Consider the following 18612-nt stretch of genomic DNA (forward strand, 5'->3'; position numbering starts at 1 on the left):
AAGTAGTCCACTACATAGGGAATAGGCTGTGATTTGAGACTTAGTGTCGTTAAACTTAAACCCAGTGATTTAAGTGATGCTTTTAATGTTGATTTAGAACAGGGGTGCGTCTGAAATGGCACTAGTGCAGATTATGGGCCCTGGTCAAAAGTAGTGTACTATATAGTGAATAGTGTGCCATTTGGGGCTTGTTGTTGATCATCAGTAACCTAAATGAGTTCTTTCCTTCCCTTGCCCTCTTCCTTTTCTTCTCTCTCCTTCTTTACCTCTTTCTCTGTTCCATTTTTCTCTCGTTTTGAACAGCCTTTTTTGGCTCTTTTTTGGCTCTTTTATGACTTGTCCTTTGTTCACCCTCTCTTTCTCCCTTTTCTTTTCTCTATTTCTCTCTCTCTCTCTCTCTCTCTCTCTCTCTCTCTCTCTCTCTCTCTCTCTCTCTCTCTCTCTCTCTCTCTCCATCTCTATATAAAGGGATTAGTGAGACTTGTGATGGAATATTAACTCTTGGTTGTGTGTGTGTTGTAAGGGTCCGCAGACCACCTCTAATAGACTTAACACAGCCTCCAGTCCTCAGCCTAAATTAATGCTGTTTTTTTCCATGACTAGCCAATAGCCATGTGAATCCCTGCCAGCGTGTGTTTCTCTCACACTGTGTGTGTGTGTGAGACTACGTAGCGTGCGTGTCTTTCCTTTGTGCTATGAATGGCTGTTCTGTGTAATCAGCAGTCTGTTTGTTTGACCACCATCAAACCTCCTCTCTCTCTCCCTCTTTCTCTCTCTCGCCCTCTTTCTCCTCCTCTCTCGCTTTCTCTTTCTCCATCTCTCACTCTTTATCTCTTTCTTCCTCCCCTCTCTCCCTCTTTCTCTCCCTCTCCCTATTTCTCTCACTCCCTCTTTCCCCTCTCATCTCTCCCCTCCCACTCTCTCTCCTCCCTTTCTTCTTCTCCCCCTCTCCCTCCCCCATCCCTCCATGCTTCTCCCATCCCTCCCTGCTCGTGTGTGTGCTTGCTTCTGTGTGTGTGCCCACCTGTGTGTGTGTCGGGCGGGTGCTCCCACCCCCTCCTCCCTCCCCTTACCAGCCTGAACACCCCCGGGTCCCGGGCCTCCACCGCGTCTGCTGCTGCCGTCCTCTCCTCCTTTTCCTCATCCTCCTCTCCCGTCCCCGCCACGACAAGTCCCTGTCCACCTCCAACCACCCCTGTCCACGTCCTGGCCCTGACTTCCACACACCACCCAGCCAACCACAACATCGGCCCAGGCAAGTGGCCTCTAAACCCCATACAACACTCTGCTAAACCCCTCCCTGGAGCCCCAGGTTTGGAGGTCTGAAGGAGAGAGGGAGGGAGGAAAGAGGAGCGGGAATTGTATACATTGGCTGTGTTATGATTCTCCACCCTTAACCAGAGTGTCATGGACGTCATGGATTTAAAAGCATAGGATTGGTGTAAGAATTGGCAGCAGGGAGTTTCCACCATTGTAAAATCCATTTGAGAAAGTGTGTAAATTCACATTTTGGGAGAAGGGTGGAGATTAGAGGGATGGAGGAAGAGAAGGAGAGAGGGAGGGATGGAGAGCGGGAGGGAGAGTGAGTGAGTTGGGTTTAATGATTGCGAATGAATGAATCAATGCTTCCATATTCTGCTCTCATCCAACCTATGCCAGATTGACCAAGTAATACCACTGTAGCATAGTACCCTGCTTAATTCCCACTCACCTCCATTCAAAAGCTAGCTAAACCATCCCTACGCTACTAATACTGCACACTAACAACAGCACTGAATACACACACACATTTTTAGTTCTGCCTAAAGAGGCAGGTAAGGGTGTCAGACCTGGGCTGGTTTAAATTCATATCTGTCTCTCATATGCATCCAGTCCCTCAAATATCACAGTCATATTAAACAGACAAACAACCTTTTCAACCCCTGAACTTAACAAGAAGAGATTTTATGTCAGCCTTCCCCTTGTTGTTGACCCTCATAGTTCAGCTGTTGTCTAATGTACCGTTACTTTGTCTTGTTTTGTTCGACCCTACCTTTGTTCCATTTGTAAGAACGTCTTAAGTTGTTTGGGGTTGATGGTAGTGGAAGCCATCAAGGTTTTGTCCCCTCATGTTTAAAGGAGGTCTGCAGCGGCCATGACTGAAGCAAAATGAGTGGTCTTGGGGGGGTGGGTTTAATGTGGATTTCTCTTTGGGGTGGGGGTGGTTTAATATGGGTTCGCATGTAGCAAGCGTTTGTACAGTCACTCATCCTTCTAGATAACTTGAAACTGTCTGAACAGGTCTTGTCTTGAAGTCGCCTAGGCTAGCTAGTGCTGGCCAACTTCTTTCTCCAATTAGCTTCAGCTGGCTGGTGTGTGACTGTGGCAAAGTTGGTTTGACATCGGAAACCTATCTCTGGGGCTAGTTAGGGACCGTCAATAAATTACACAATGTAAATGGGACAATATTTTCATGTAAAAAAAAATGTTGTCTCATTAAATGCTTTCAATATTTGTGTTTCTACAATTTATATTGGTTTGAGGTTTTTAAGTCATTGAAATTTGGAGCTGTTGACATTTTTTAAATATTGTCCCATGTACATTGTGTAATTTACTGATGGTCCCTAAATTGCCCCATTCGGATATCGAATGTCAACCCAAATTGACCAAGGGCATTACGATCGGGTCACGTGCAGCTGCGCTCCGAATTACTTGGGTGCTGCCAGCTGTGGCCATGTGGGCAGGATTTAAATAACCCCAAACCAAGGAAAACTGTTATGTTACCCTTCATTCCTTGACATACAATCTTTTCATATCATTTCGCAAATTTCAGTTTGGATGAGACTGACTTTGACTACTTTATTAACATGATACTTAGGTGACGATACGATATGTATTGCGATTCTCACGATTCTATATGTATTGCGAGTCGATACTGCAATTTTATGTTCCAAACATATTGCTCTCTATACACTGAGTATACAAGCATTAAGAACACCTGCTCTTTCCATGACATAGACTGACCAGGTGAATCCAGGTGAAAGCTACGATCCCTTATTGATGTCACTTGTTAAATCCACTTCAATCAGTGTAGACGAAGAGGAGGAGACAGGTTAACCTCTACGGGATCGGTGTACCGTATACGGGACGGTTGAGCTAATTAGCATGACTGTTGTAAGTAACAGAAAGCTTAAATTCTTGTTAATTTAACTGCACTGTCCAATTTACAGTAGCTATTACAGTGCAAAAATACCATGCTAATGTTTGAGGAGAGTGCACAACAACAAAAAACGTATCATTTTTTTACATTTTAGTCATTTAGCATAAGAGCGACTTACAGTTAGTGAGTGCATACATTATTAATTTATTTTCATACTGGCCCCCCGTGGGAATCGAACCCACAACCCTGGCTGCACAGCAAACGGGGCTGCACAGCAACTAGTTTGATACATTCACCTCTGAAGGTAAATAATGTACTTACATTCAGTAATCTTGCTCTGATTTGTCATCCTGAGGGTCCCAGAGATAAAATGTAGCGTAGTTTTGTTTGATAAAATCAATTTTTATATTCAAATGTAGGAACTAGGTTTGAACCCCTGCTGTCTCTGGCTCCACACCCACCCCACCCGGCCATCCAGATGTATGAAAGTTAGTGTATAAGCTAATGAGCCATCATGTATGACATTCCTGGGAGTGTGTTAACTTACATTTTGTATTACCATATCATTTTTTGTATGTTCTCTATAGTTATGTACTAGAAAATGTGTAAATTTACCAATTCGGCACATTTGGGCAGACTTTATACAAAATAGTCCAGTATTTCAATGCTTCACTGGATCAATCTGAAACTTTGCACACACACTGCTGCCATCTAGTGGTCAACATTTAAATTGCGCCTAAACTGCTCTCTTGCATTTCAAAGATGATGGAACAAAAAAAAAGTAGAAAACGCATGTTTTTGTGTTTGTATTATCTTTTACCAGATCGAATGTGTTATATTCTCCTACATTAACTTCACATTTCCACAAACTTCAAAGGGTTTCCTTTTAAATGGTATCAATAAAATGCATATCCTTGCTTCAAGTCCTGAGCTACAGACAGTTACATTTGGGTATGTCATTTTAGGCGAAATTGAAAAAAAGGGTCAGATCCTTAAGAGGTTAAAGAGGATTTGTAAGCCTTGAGACAGTTGAGACATGGATTGTGTATGTGTGCCATTCAGAGGTTGAATGGGCAAGACAAAAGATTTAAGTGCCTTTGAATGGGGTATGGTAGTAGGTGCTCAACAGTTTCCCGTGTGTATCAAGAATGGTTCACCACCCAAAGGACATCCAGCCAACTTGACACAACACAGGCCAGCCTCCCTGTGGAACGCTTTCGACACCTATGCCCCAACGAATTGAGGCTATTCTGAGGGAAAACGGGGGTGCAAATCAATATTAGGAAGGTGTTCTTAATGTTTGGTATATTCGGTGTATGTCTCATACACATACAGTGCATTCGGAAAGTATTCGTAACCCTTCACTTTTTTCACTTTTTCTTACGTTACAGGCTTATTTAAAATGAATAAAATAAATGTTGTTCCTAATCATTCTACACACAATACCCCATAAAGACAAAGCAAAAACAGGTTTTTAGACATTTTTACAAATGTATTAAAAATACAAAACATAAATACCTTATTTACAAACGTATTCAGACCCTTTGCTATAAGACTCGAAATTGAGCTCAGATGCATCCTTGACATGTTTCTAAAACTTGATTGGAGTCCACCTGTTGTAAATTCAATTGATTGTACCTGATTTGGAAATTGACACACGTGTCTATAAAAAGTCCCAGAGTTGACAGTGCGTGTCAGCAAAAACCAAGCCACTCCTCAGTAAAAGGCACATGACAGCCCGCTTGGAGTTTGCCAAAAGGCACCTAAAGGACTCTCAGACCATGAGAAACAAGATTATATGGTCTGATGAAACCAAGATTGAACTCTTTGGCCTGAATGCCAAGCGTCACCTCTGGAGGAAACCTGGCACCATCACTACGGTGAAACATGATGGTTGCAACATCATGCTGTGGGGATGTTTTTCAGCGGCAGGGACTGGGAGACTAGTCAGGATCGAGGGAAAGATGAGTGGAGCAAAGTACAGAGAGATCCTTAATGAAAACTTGCTCCAGAGCATTCAGGACCTCAGACTGGGGCGAAGGTTCACCTTCCAACAGAACAACGACCCTAAGCACACAGCCAAGACAACGCAGGAGTGGCTTCGGGACAAGTCTCTGAATGTCCTTGAGTGGCCCTGCCAGAGCCCGGACTTGAACCCGATCGAACATCTCTGGAGAGACCTGAAAATAGCAGTGCAGCGACGCTCCCCAGCTTTTCGCGTCATACCCAATAAGACTCAAGGCTGTAATCGCTGCCAAAGGTGCTTCAACAAAGTACTGAGTAAAGGGTCTGAATACTTATGTAAATGTGATTTTTCAGTTTTTTAATTTTAATAAATTTGCAAACATTTCTAAAACGTGTTTTTGCTTTGTCATCATAGGTTATTGTGTGTAGATTGAGGGGGGAAAAAACAATTTAATCAATTTTAGAATAAGGCTGTAACGTAACAAAATATGGAAAAAGTAAAGGGGTCTTAGTAGTTTCCGAATGCACTGTATCTATTCCCTATATCCATTCCTTTTGTTAATCTAGTTTTCCCTGTATAGTCCACTACTGTTGTACACACTTCATTTATACAAACTACACAGTAGGAAGTATATATGAAGTTTGAATGTAGACTTCTCCAAATGTCTCTAGACTTTTGTTTCCAGTGTTGTGTGCGTGCAGTACTTGAGTTGTGCCCATCTGTGGGGCTTTGAGTTTTGGTCGGTTGTATGAAGCGTATACAGCTCAAACGATTGTCATATATACATATATGTACGTGCAACATACAGTACCAGTCAAAAGTTTGGACAAACCTACTCATTCCAGGGTTTTTCTTTATTTTTACTATTTTCTACATTGTAGAATAATAGTGAAGACATCACCCCTACCTTGTCAGAACACAACTGATTGGCTCAAATGCATTAACAAGGATATAAATTCCACAAATTAACATTTAACAAGGCACACCTGTTAACTGTAATGCATTCCAGGTGACTACCTCATGAAGCTGGTTGAGAGAATGCCAAGAATGTGCAAAGCTGTCATCAAGTCAAAGGGTGGCTACTTTGAAGAATCTCAAATATAAAATATACTTTGATTTGTTTAACACTTTTTTGGTTACTACATTCCATATGGGTTATTTCATAGGTTTGATGTCTTCACTATTATTCTACAATGTAGAAATTTGTAAAATTAAAGAAAAACCCTTGAATGAGTAGGTGTGTCCAAACTTTTGACTGGTACTGTACATGAAAAAATATCATATTTTTTTGGACAGGTAAGTGAAACAGAAAAACTTAAATTAGCATTTCTTATTGGACAAGTTCAGTTTGAGCCTTTTTCAACACATTTCTATTGTTTTATACATACTGAACATGACCCAGGATTGCCTAAGGATAGTGGTCTTTGTTCCTGTCATGTGTGTGCGTGTGTGGATTTACACACCAGTGTCCAGAGAGAGTTTAGCTACAGGTCTATAGATAACAGTGATCATGCTGTATACAGGAATCACACCTCACAGAGAGACAGACATATGGTCCACACACACTGGGTTCAGCTATCGCAGGTTTTCTGATTGAAATCAAAAGCCTTCACTGTCACAGTGACATAGGGGCAGATTAAACAATTGAAATGTGTGGTGTGTGTGTGTCAGAGTGAGAGAGAGAAAGTGAAAGGTCTCTAGGCTAAGAGGATTCATGTGAGTGTTCGGTGTGTGTATTCACTGTGTGGGTGTGTGCATTCAGTGTGTGAGTGTTTGGTCTGTGTGTGTGTGGTCATGGACCTGATCTCTCTCCGACCCCAAACATCAGCTCTGATGGCTTTGTGGATAATCTGAAACATCAGAACACACACAGACACACTCCGGGGATAGACACATACGGTATTTATCCCATTCCAGATTGTCTTTATTGGCACGTCTTTGTGTGTGTGTGTGAGTGTGAGTGTGAGTGAGAGGTGGATTACACACCAGTGTCCAGAGAGGGTTTAGCTGTGTACAGGACTCATAGTCATATGTGACTGACCGGCTCGGTTCGGTCTTATTTAGCAACATTTGAAATTGTGTTTTTTTACATTGGATAAAAGTAGAAACTCAGAGCTACAAAATGGTATATCATACACTACAGTTGAGGAACAATGGGAAAGTAATTCTGCTTTGAAAGTTGATAAACTTGTAAACCCACTTTTGAGAAAATGATCCTTGAATGTTTTGGTACACCTACTGGAGAGCTCTTCTTTGTCTACACCCATTCTGCATCGTTCACACCCTCTTAAGCTTTAGCCCCACCCATCTCTTTAAGGATTCACATGTGACGCCATGTGTTAAACACACGCTATATCAAATAAAATCTACATTTATTTGTCACATGCACAGGATATAGAGGGTGTAAACAGTATAGTGATAGTACTTGCATAGTAGCAATATCAAAAATGGAAAGTGTGCAGATAAAACTATTTTATAAATATTTGATCGTTATTAGGCTTACTCGTAAATTGATGGGTCATGTAAAGGAAATTATATAACCACTCCTCACCCACATCTAGCTAAGTGGATGGGTCACTATTGTCTAGACATGTACACATGTTCATGAAATACAATTGTTGGCCGTAATCACCCCCAGACACAACTTCTAATTTGATGGGTCATGTAATAATCTGGCCGAAGTGGAGTCTTTTGTTTAGACATGTAGCTAGCTAAACAATGAACCGGCATAACCCCAACTCATACTACTACCAATACAAACATTGTCATAGCTGTAGTATGAATCTACAGGTAGCTAAAGCTAACAAATTAGGTTCAATGTTAGCTAGCTAATATTAGGCTATAGCTAGCAATGCAAATGGATTTTTCTGATTCTGATAATATTACAACACAGATCATACATGTAACGTTAGGAAACTCTTACCCGTGTACATGGATGAACGCTTCACGGCAGACTGGAACCATTAATTCAGTTTTGTTTGTAGCTACATCTTGTTTGGCCAGCTTTGTCAAGTCACTCCGGTTCACACTGACCTTGGCGTGTGCAGAAAGTAGCCCATCACTTTTTCCTACTGATCTGTCGATTAGCGCCTGCTAAATTCATGGCATCAATGTTGTTGAGAAAAGTAGCAAAACGTTTGTAGTTCTCGATGGCTAACGTTATATCTTTCAAAAATGGAGCATTAGAAAGGACTGTCAACACATACTGAACAGCTCACGTTATATACAGAAGCATGCTACATGGCAGACCAATCCGAACTCATCTCCCGGCATGTCCAGACCATACATTATCTCAGCTAATCATGGCTAGTGGGAAGGTTCCTGTCTTTTTCCATGGCTAAACCAACTAGGCTCGTAATTTAACAATTGTATTCGTATTTATGGATGGAATACACATTTGTTATTAAGGCATATAAAAGTTCACATGTTCCAGACGGCATTTCTGCCAAAAAACACATTTTGATAAAAAATTAAAGTTTACGTTCAAATGCTGCTCCTGTGAAGTAGTGACGTGCGACATATGCCTAGTTTCCTGAAACGAGTCAAATATAGTAGCCATATCTAGGAAAACCAAAGTTCCAAGGCCTGGGTCTAATATAGTGTATAAGAGGTCATGCAATACGTTTTGTAGTCATTCCTATGTTGTTGATGTAAAGAATATTTGTTGGTCTGTGGTGTGTAATGAGGAGCAAACAGACGTTGTACTTGACACATTTATGAAATTGCTTATCCCAGTTACTAATAAGCATGCACCTATTAAGACAATGACTTTAAAAACTGTTAAATCCCCGTGGATTGATGAGCAATTGAAAATGTTTGTGGTTGAGAGGGATGAGGCAAAAGGAATGGCAAATAAGTCCGGCTGCACAACCGATTGGCAAACATTTTTCAAATTGAGAAATCATGTGACTAAACTGAATAAAAAGAAGAAGAAACTACACTATGAAACAAAGATAAATGTCAAAGAATTATAGTAAAAAGCTTTGGGGCACCTTCAATGAAATTTTAGGGAAAAAGCCAAACTCGGCTCCATCATTCATTGAATGAGATGGCTCATTCATCACAAAACCGACTGATTTTGCCAACTACTTTAATGATTTTTTTCATTGGCAAGATTAGCAAACTTAGGCATGACATGCCAGCAACAAACACTGACACTACACATCCAAGTATATCTGACCAAGTTATAAAAGACAAGAATAGTTATTTTGAATTCCATACAGTGAGTGTGGAAGAGCTGAAAAAAATAATGTTGTCTATCAACAATGACAAGCCACCGGTGTCTGACAACATGGATGGAAAATTACTGAGGATAATAGCGAATTATATTGCCACTCCTATTTGCCATATCTTCAATTTAAGCCTACTAGAAAGTGTGTGCACTCAGGCCTGGAGGGAAGCAAAACTCATTCCACTACCTTGGAATAGTAAAGCCCCCTTTACTGGCTCAAATAGCCTACCAATCAGCCTGTTACCAACCCTTAGTAAAGTTTTGGAAAAAATGATGGTTGACCAGATACAATGCTATTTTACAGTAAACAAATTGACAACAGACTTTCAGCACGCTTATAGGGAAGGACATTCAACAAACACAGCATTTACACAAATGACTGATGATTGGCTGAGAGAAATTGATGATAAAAAGATTGTGGGGGCTGTTTTGTTAGACTTCAGTGCGGCTTTTGACATTATTGATCATGGTCTGCTGCTGGAAAAACGTATGTGTTATGTCTTTACATCCCCTGCTATATTGTAGATGAAGAGTTACCTGTCTAACAGAACACAGAGGGTGTTCTTTAATGGAAGCCTCTCCAACATAATCCAGGTAGAATCAGGAATTCCCCAGGGCAGCTGTCTAGGCCCCTTACTTTTTTCAATCTTTACTAACGACATGCCACTGGCTTTGAGTAAAGCTATTGTGTCTATGTATCCGGATGACTCAACACTATACACGTCAGCTACTACAGCGACTGAAATGACTGTAACACTTAACAAAGAGCTGCAGTTATTTTCAGAATGGGGTGGCAAGGAATAAGTTAGTCCTAAATATTAAAAAAAATACTAAAAGCATTGTATTTGGGACAAATCATTCACTAAACCCTAAACCTCAACTAAATCTTGTAATAAATAATGTGGAAATTGAGCAAGTTGAGGTGACTGAACTGCTTGGAGTAACCCTGGATTGTAAACTGTCATGGTCAAAACATATTGATACAACAGTAGCTAAAATGGGGAGAAGTCTGTCCATAATAAAGCGCTGCTCTACCTTAACAGCACTATCAACAAGGCAGGTCCTACAGGCTCTAGTTTTGTTGCACCTGGACTTCTGTTCAGTCGTGTGGTCAGGTGCCACAAAGAGGGACTTAGGAAAATTGCAATTGGCACAGAACAGGGCAGCAAACATTAATATGTCAAGCTCTCCTGGCTCAAAGTGGAGGAGAGATTGACTTCATCACTACTTGTATTTGTTGAAAGCACCGAGCTGTCTGTTTGAACAACTAGCACACAGCTCATACACCCATGCGTACCCCACAAGACATGCCAGCAGAGGTCTCTTCACAGTCCCCAAGTCCAGAACAGGCGCACAGTACAAAACTCAGCAAAAAAATAAACGTCCTCTCACTGTCAACTGCGTTTATTTTCAGCAAACTTAACATGTGTAAATATTTGTGTGAACATAACAAGATTCAACAACTGAGATGTAAACTGAACAAGTTCCACAGACATGTGACTAACAGAAATTGAATAATGTATCCCTGAACAAAGGGGGGGTCAAAATCAAAAGTAACAGTCAGTATATGGTGTGGCCACCAGCTGAATGAAGTACTGCAGTGCATCTCCTCCTCATGGACCGCACCAGATTTGCCAGTTCTTGCTGTGAGATGTTACCCCACTCTTCCACCAAGGCACCTGCAATTTCACTGACATTTTTGAGGGGAATGGCCCTAGCCCTCACCCTCCAATCCAACAGGTCCCAGATGTGCTCAATGGGATTGAGATCCGGGCTCTTCGCTGGCCATGGGAGAACACTGACATTCCTGTCTTGCAGGAAATCGCGCACAGAACGAGCAGTATGGCTGGTGGCATTGTCATGCTGGAGGGTCATGTCAGGATGAGCCTGCAGAAAGGGTACCACATGAGGGAGGAGGATGTCTTCCCTGTAACGCACAGCGTTGAGATTGCCTGCAATGACAACAAGCTCAGTCCGATGATGCTGTGACACACCGCCCCAGACCATGACGGACCCTCCACCTTCAAATCGATCCCGCTCCAGAGTACCGGCCTCAGTGTAACGCTCATTCCTTCGACTCCGACCATCACCCCTGGTGAGACAAAACCGCGACTCGTCAGTGAAGAGCCAGTCCTGTCTGGTCCAGCGACGGTGGGTTTATGCTTATAGGCGACGTTGTTGCCGGTAATGTCTGGTGAGGACCTGCCTTACAACAGGCCTACAAGCCCTCAGTCCAGCCTCTCTCAGCCTATTGCGGACAGTCTGAGCACTGATGGAGGGATTGTGCATTCCTGGTGTAACTCGGCAGTTGTTGTTGCCATCCTGTACCTGTCCCGCAGTTGTGATGTTCGGATGTACCGATCCTGTGCAGGTGTTGTTACACGTGGTCTGCCACTGCGAGGACGATCAGCTGTCCGTCCTGTCTCCCTGTAGCGCTGTCTTAGGCGTCTCACAGTACGGACATTTCAATGTATTGCCCTGGCCACATCTGCAGTCCTCATGCCTCCTTGCAGCATGCCTAAGGCACATTCACGCAGATGAGCAGGGACCCTGGGCATCTTTCTTTTGGTGTTTTTCAGAGTCAGTACTCTTTAGTGTTTTCATAACTGTGACCTTAATTGCTTACCGTCTGTAAGCTGTTAGTGTCTTAACTACCGTTCCACAGGTGCATGTTCATTAATTGTTTATGGTTCATTGAACAAGCACGGGAAACAGTGTTTAAACCCTTTACAATGAAGATCTGTGAAGTTATTTGGATTTTTATGAATTATCTTTGAAAGACAGGGTCCTGAAAAAGGGACGTTTCTTTTTTTTGCTGAGTTTACATAGAGCCATGACTACATGGAACTCTATTCCACATCTGGTAACTGATGCAAGCAGTAGAAACAGATTTTTTTTAAATGGATAAAAATACACCTTATGGAACAGCGGGGACTGTGAAGCAACACAAACTTAGGCACAGACACATGCATACACACATGATAACACACACATGTAGACATGGAGATTGTGTTGTAGATACAGTGAGGGGAAAAACGTATTTGATCCCCTGCTGATTTTGTACGTTTGCCCACTGACAAAGACATGATCAGTCTATAATTTTAATGGTAGGTTTATTTGAACAGTGAGAGAGAATAACAACAAAAAAATCCAGAAAAACGCATGTCAAAAATGTTATAAATTGATTTGCATTTTAATGAGGGAAATAAGTATTTGACCCCTCTGCAAAACATGACTTAGTACTTGGTGGCAAAACCCTTGTTGGCAATCACAGAGGTCAGATGTTTCTTGTAGTTGGCCACCAGGTTTGCACACATCTCAGGAGGGATTTTGTCCCACTCCTCTTTGCAGATCTTCTCCAAGTCATTAAGGTTTCGAGGCTGACGTTTGGCAACTCAAACCTTCAGCTCCCTCCACAGATTTTCTATGGGATTAAGGTCTGGAGACTGGCTAGGCCACTCCAGGACCTTAATGTGTTTCTTCTTGAGCCACTCCTTTGTTGCCTTGGCCGTGTGTTTTGGGTCATTGTCATGCTGGAATACCAATCCACGACCCATTTTCAATGCCCTGGCTGAGGGAAGGAGGTTCTCACCCAAGATTTGACGGTACATGGCCCCGTCCATCGTCCCTTTGATGCGGTGAAGTTGTCCTGTCCCCTCAGCAGAAAAACACCCCCAAAGCATAATGTTTCCACCTCCATGTTTGACGGTGGGGATGGTGTTCTTGGGGTCATAGGCAGCATTCCTCCTCCTCCAAACACGGCGAGTTGAGTTGATTTCAAAGAGCTCCATTTTGGTCTCATCTGACCACAACACTTTCACCCAGTTCTCCTCTGAATCATTCAGATGTTCATTGGCAAACTTCAGATGGGCCTGTATATGTGCTTTCTTGAGCAGGGGGACCTTGCGGGCGCTGCAGGATTTCAGTCCTTTACGGCGTAGTGTGTTACCAATTGTTTTCTTGGTGACTATGGTCCTAGCTGCCTTGAGATCATTGACAAGATCAACCCGTGTAGTTCTGGGCTGATTCCTCACCGTTCTCATGATCATTGCAACTCCACGAGGTGAGATCTTGCATGGAGCCCCAGGCCGAGGGAAATTGACAGGTATTTTGTGTTTCTTCCATTTGCGAATAATCGCACCAACTGTTGTCACCTTCTCACCAAGCTGCTTGGCGAAGGTCTTGTAGCCCATTCCAGCCTTGTGTAGGTCTACAATCTTGTCCCTGACATTCTTGGAGAGCTCTTTGGTCTTGGCCATGGTGGAGAGTTTGGAATCTGATTGATTGATTGCTTCTGTGGAAAGGTGTATTTTATACAGGTAACAAACTGAGATTAGGAGCACTCCCTTTAAGAGTGTGCTCCTAATCTCAGCTCGTTACCTGTATAAAAGACACCTGGGAGCCAGAAATCTTTCTGATTGAGAGGGGGTCAATTACTTATTTCCCTCATTAAAATGCAAATCAATTTATAAAATTTTTGACATGTGTTTTTTTCTGGATTTTTTTGTTATTATTCTGTCTCTCATTGTTCAATTTCTTTGTCAGTGGGCAAACGTACAAAATCAGCAGGGGATTTTTTTTCCCTCACTGTATGTGGTAGTGGAGTAGGGGCCTGAGGGCACACACTTAGTGTGTTGTGAAATCTGTTATGAATGTATTGTAATGTTTTTAAAATTGTATAACTGTCTTAATTTTGCCGGACCCCAGGAAGAGTAGCTTATGCCTTGGCAGCAGCTAATGGGGATCCATAATAAATACAAATACAAATAAACCATCTCTCAAGCACAAGCCCACGTGCTAGTGAGTAGACAGATAATCTTTATATTTAAAGTCTAGCCAACTTGAATTAATTTGCTTGCTAACAACGTAGCTAGAACAGTTGAACTGTTATGAAGACACCCTCCTGTCAGTCTCCAACTGTTTGAAGAACATGCTAACCTAACCTGCTCACTTTGTTTAGATGTTGAAATCAAGTGGCCTACCTGGATAAGGAGATGCTTATTTCTCTGGAAGAGAACGAGTTTCCACTTCCTTTATATAAATGTGTCTTCTTATGCTCATTGCACATTTATAAAACCCAGACTAGAAAGCTAGCACATAAGTCTGTGGCTAAAATGCTGCTAGCGGTAAGTGGTACAAACTGTGCATACATTTTTCACAATCATGTTCATTGATACTCCTGTTTTAGTAGGGTCTGCTCTGCACTACATTTTGGGAGTTGAGACATAAAAAGGGTATCGTTAGAACGGTTAAGTTCTCCTCTATTACAGTAAAATAACATCTCGCTAAAACATACATTTGAATTCAATATATCGCCAAGCCCTAACCTGATATTTCTCTGACCCCAAACATCAGATTATCTGAAACATCAGGACACACACAGACACACACACACACCCTTTCCAGATAATCTCTTTACAATTTTTATGGAATTGGCACCTCATGTGTGTGTGTGTGTGTGTGTGTGTGTGAGAATTTTGAAAGTCTTGTAGTAAATGAGATCTCGCTCCTCTCCTGAACTGCGTCAACTCTGATTGGTAGTCAGTGCTCCTATTGTGTGTTGTAGTACACCTCGTGGAATCTCTGTCTAGGGCATGTGAAGTCTGAAGATGAGGGTGTGTGTGCGTTCAAATGTGTGAATTCACTATTGAAACCTAACCCACCCCTCCTCTACTACCTCATCTTACCTCTAACAGCGCTCCCCCCCAGAGGCCACCTGGCGCATCCCCCTCAGCCCACAACATCAGCAGTGCCACGGTGACGGACCGTACCAACTTCTCCCGGGGGGTGGCCATCCGCAGCACTTTCCACGCAGGTAATATTTATGACATGCTGTACACTGAAACACTGCCTACTATGATTGCTCTCTCTCTCTGTCCCGCCCTCCCTCCCTCGTGCTCCTCTCCCTCCTTCCATCCATCGCTCTCTCTCCCTCCCTCTCTCTCTCTCTCTCTTTCACTTCTTTCACATTTTTCTTACTCTAACAAAGCCAAACACTACCATAAGACCACTGAGTTGGTAATATTGTGGAGTGACACTTTAATACATGTCTCTAACAGGGCCAGGGATCACCTAGCTCTCCTTACAGCAGAGCTCCAGCCTCCCCCTCCCTCTGCCACTTTTCTAACTCTCACTCCCTCACTCCTTCCTCCCTCCCTCCCTCTAACAGGACAGCAGAGAGGTGACAGGGACCAGCAGGGTTATCCCTACAGTGTTGCTCCAGCCTCCCCCTCCCTCAGCCACGGGAACAGCCAGGCCAGGAGACCCGGGGCCACAGGCATCTTCTCCAAGTTCACCTCCAAGTTTGTACGCAGGTGAGTCCATGGGGAGGGTTGGGGAATTTAGGCCCCTATAAAAACGGCTTTATTTTTTGCCTGATTTCTTTCCCTAATTCAGTTTTCTCTGTTAAATTTTTCCTGGTTTCTGTATTTTTTTTATTTTCGCTCTCAAATTCACACTTTTAGTAGAAAAACAACTACATTGGATGTTCTAAGTCCACAACAATGCTAAAACCACATCAGGAGACCACTTTTGACGTCTGGGGAAAAAAATGAAGAACTTTGGATTTTTTTGTGTAGTTACCCTTTAATGCAAGTGTGGACTAGCAAGAGACAGTTGTTTGGTTAGCAATGTTTCTGTAGCGCTCATGTGATTGCAGAGTTTGCTAAACAAATGGCCATGGATTGATGCAAATAATCATGAGATCATTCTGCCAGGTAGTCATAGGCTACTTTGTAGTTAACGTTTAATTGAGAAGGTTATCATTACCATCATCACTAACGGCTACACAAAGTCTAGACATGCGCGCAACGCACACACACAGACAGGGGCATTCCTTTGCTGTTTCAGAAAGTTGCAGGAAAATACGAATCACTGATGCATTTTGTTCATGTCTTATGATTAACTTGGGCAAATTAAGTACTTTTTCTAATAAGTTCAATACATTTAGTTGATTCCCTACATTTTTTTATATTGTGATTCCGTCCGTGTTCTCCGCAATGCAGATTTTATAGGGCCCTAGGAATTAGGGGAGGAGGGGAAGATTGAAGGGGAAGTCTGAAAGGGTAAGGCAGGGAGAAGGGGAATGGAGGAGTGTGAGGGTGGAGTGGGGGAAGAAAGAGAGACAGAAAGTTGGGAAATAGATGAGGAATTGGAAGTTCTCTTTCAGTCAAATTAGTTCGACATCTCACTATGGGATATGCCCTCGTGCGAGTCATTGGTTGAAGCCTTATTCAATCACGCCTAACAGGCCAATCAGAGCTAGTGTACAACGGTGTGTCTATATAACATTCTTTGCCTCTTCACAAGTCTATTTGGTTACTAGCTTGTTTTGCAGCTTTCTTCAGAAAACTAGCCCTCAACTTAACTGCTACTTTCGGTGTGGGTTACCACTCCACCACGTAGCGTTAACATTTTCACGTGTGAGTTCCAAATATCTCTTAACGGTCGCCCCAGCGTGAGTTTTTTTATGCGTGTGATGTCAGAATGCACTCACTGCTCGAAAATGTGATCGTTACGCAACAGGACAGTTAATCCGCGCTGACCTCAAACCAAGACACACACTTCCTGCTAATTATCTATAGGCTATATTTCAACTTGTCAATTTGAAAGTTTTATTTTCTAACAACAGTTTGAATTAAGGTGGGTTCTGCCTCATCATTAATTCACATAGATGTAGCCCATTTCACTGTTGCGGACAATTTATGTTTGAGGCTTTACTGAACTGGACAAACTTCTCTCTTTGATGAGGCCAAGCACCTCCCCGGTGTTTCCCCAGATCAAGTATGCCGACATTTGTGCAGTCTAGCACAAACTCTTTCCCCCTGGCACATTCTCTGGTTGGCGCTCGCATTGCCTTCATTGTTGTTTTCCTTACAAATACTAACTTTGGACATGTGTGCGTTCCCATCAAAGTGCCTTATTTTCTGTATATCGTTGTTGTCGTTTCTGCTGTACATAACGTATGTATGTATGTATGGAGCATAATGTATTTACTGTTTTATTCATATGTTTTCAAGTACTAGTGACAAATCATGCATTCCACATATGATGTGTCTAAAATACTTTTTGGAAGGTTGTACTGACTATGATGCTCTAATGCTAAGCTATTTGCCAGCTATGTGTGGCACCATGTTTGTTGACATTATATAATTCATTCTGGGTCTCACGTAAACGTCTGTCAGACCAAAGATGTTATAACAAAATGAAGTGAGGGATGGTTCACTCATCTTTTGAGTAAACTTCCAGAAGTGAATGATGGTAGATGACACACCCCCTTCAACATGCATACTGCCAACAGACCAAACTCATGTTGTCTCCTCTTCTTATCTTTGGTTGACCCGAAAAAACTCAAATGGCGGCACGCACAAACTACCCATCGTCGGATTACTTCGATTATTTCGATCAATGGTGAGCTCACCCGTGAGGTGATGAATTGTAAATAGTAATTTCTATTAGCTAATTTCTATTATGGTTTCGGTCAGCCGTGAGTTAGCTAAATATGACCGCTTGTGTTAGGTCAATCTTTCCTCAGTTAGCGCTAGGACTAATGTAGCCTACATTTTCCGGTTTGGATGATTGTGTTATGCTGTCGCCACTTCTGTGAATGTCAGAAAATTGCATCCAAAAATAAACTGGTCACATTCAGGACATAACGTTGTAAGGACTGTGTTTGTGTGAAATGTTTCTGTGAAGAAAACAGTGTTGCCAGCTCAAACACAGACTGTTGCATCAATCGAAACTGGGCGTTCTAAATACCGGTTTGAGCGTACGCTGCAGGGAACACTGTAGAATGATCACACCTGTGTGTTGGTAGGCGTCAAAGTGTTAAGTGGTTTCTTTTCTATTTTCAGCAATTCAGCTAAATTCAGCAGTTACCTCAGTTAGCTTGTTAGCAGCACTTTTTGTCATCGATGCCATTAGAGATGTTAGCTCGCTAGCGCCACCGCTTTAGCATACCGCTAATAGCAGGTTTCCACTAGTTTTAGCTACTTTTACATGTGGTCTCTAGCTCTCTGTCAGTTTCCACCGTTTTGAGTTAGCTAGCTGAACTGTCAACTCTCTTAGCTAGCTAGTGGGCTAACGACACCACATTTGTTTTAGCTAGCAACCTCTGGACTAAACCCCCATTTGGTTTGTTTCGCTAACACAAGCGGTGCTGCTTCTTCACATTGAAACACCATCCTTTTTACATTCCCCTGTAAAAGATAAACCTAGCAGTGCGTTTCTACCTCGAGGTTACTTTACACACTGAGTCAGCAGTTGGAATTTCACGTG

The 18612-nt window shown here is 42.4% G+C and overlaps 1 protein-coding gene across 1 annotated transcript in view; it reads left to right on the plus strand.

Moving 5' to 3' along the window:
* The window catches only part of LOC311132716 (serine/threonine-protein kinase MARK2-like), a 134981-nt gene that overhangs the window by 93606 nt on the left and 22763 nt on the right, over nt 1–18612 (plus strand). Inside the window, exons 15-16 of the mRNA XM_084165994.1 lie at nt 15033–15151; nt 15506–15650. Of these exons, the coding sequence (XP_084022120.1) occupies nt 15033–15151; nt 15506–15650 (264 nt within the window). The remainder of the gene's footprint in view (nt 1–15032; nt 15152–15505; nt 15651–18612) is intronic.

This window comes from Coregonus lavaretus, assembly GCF_964263955.1.
Source record: "Coregonus lavaretus genome assembly, chromosome: 7".
Taxonomy (NCBI): domain Eukaryota; kingdom Metazoa; phylum Chordata; class Actinopteri; order Salmoniformes; family Salmonidae; genus Coregonus; species Coregonus lavaretus.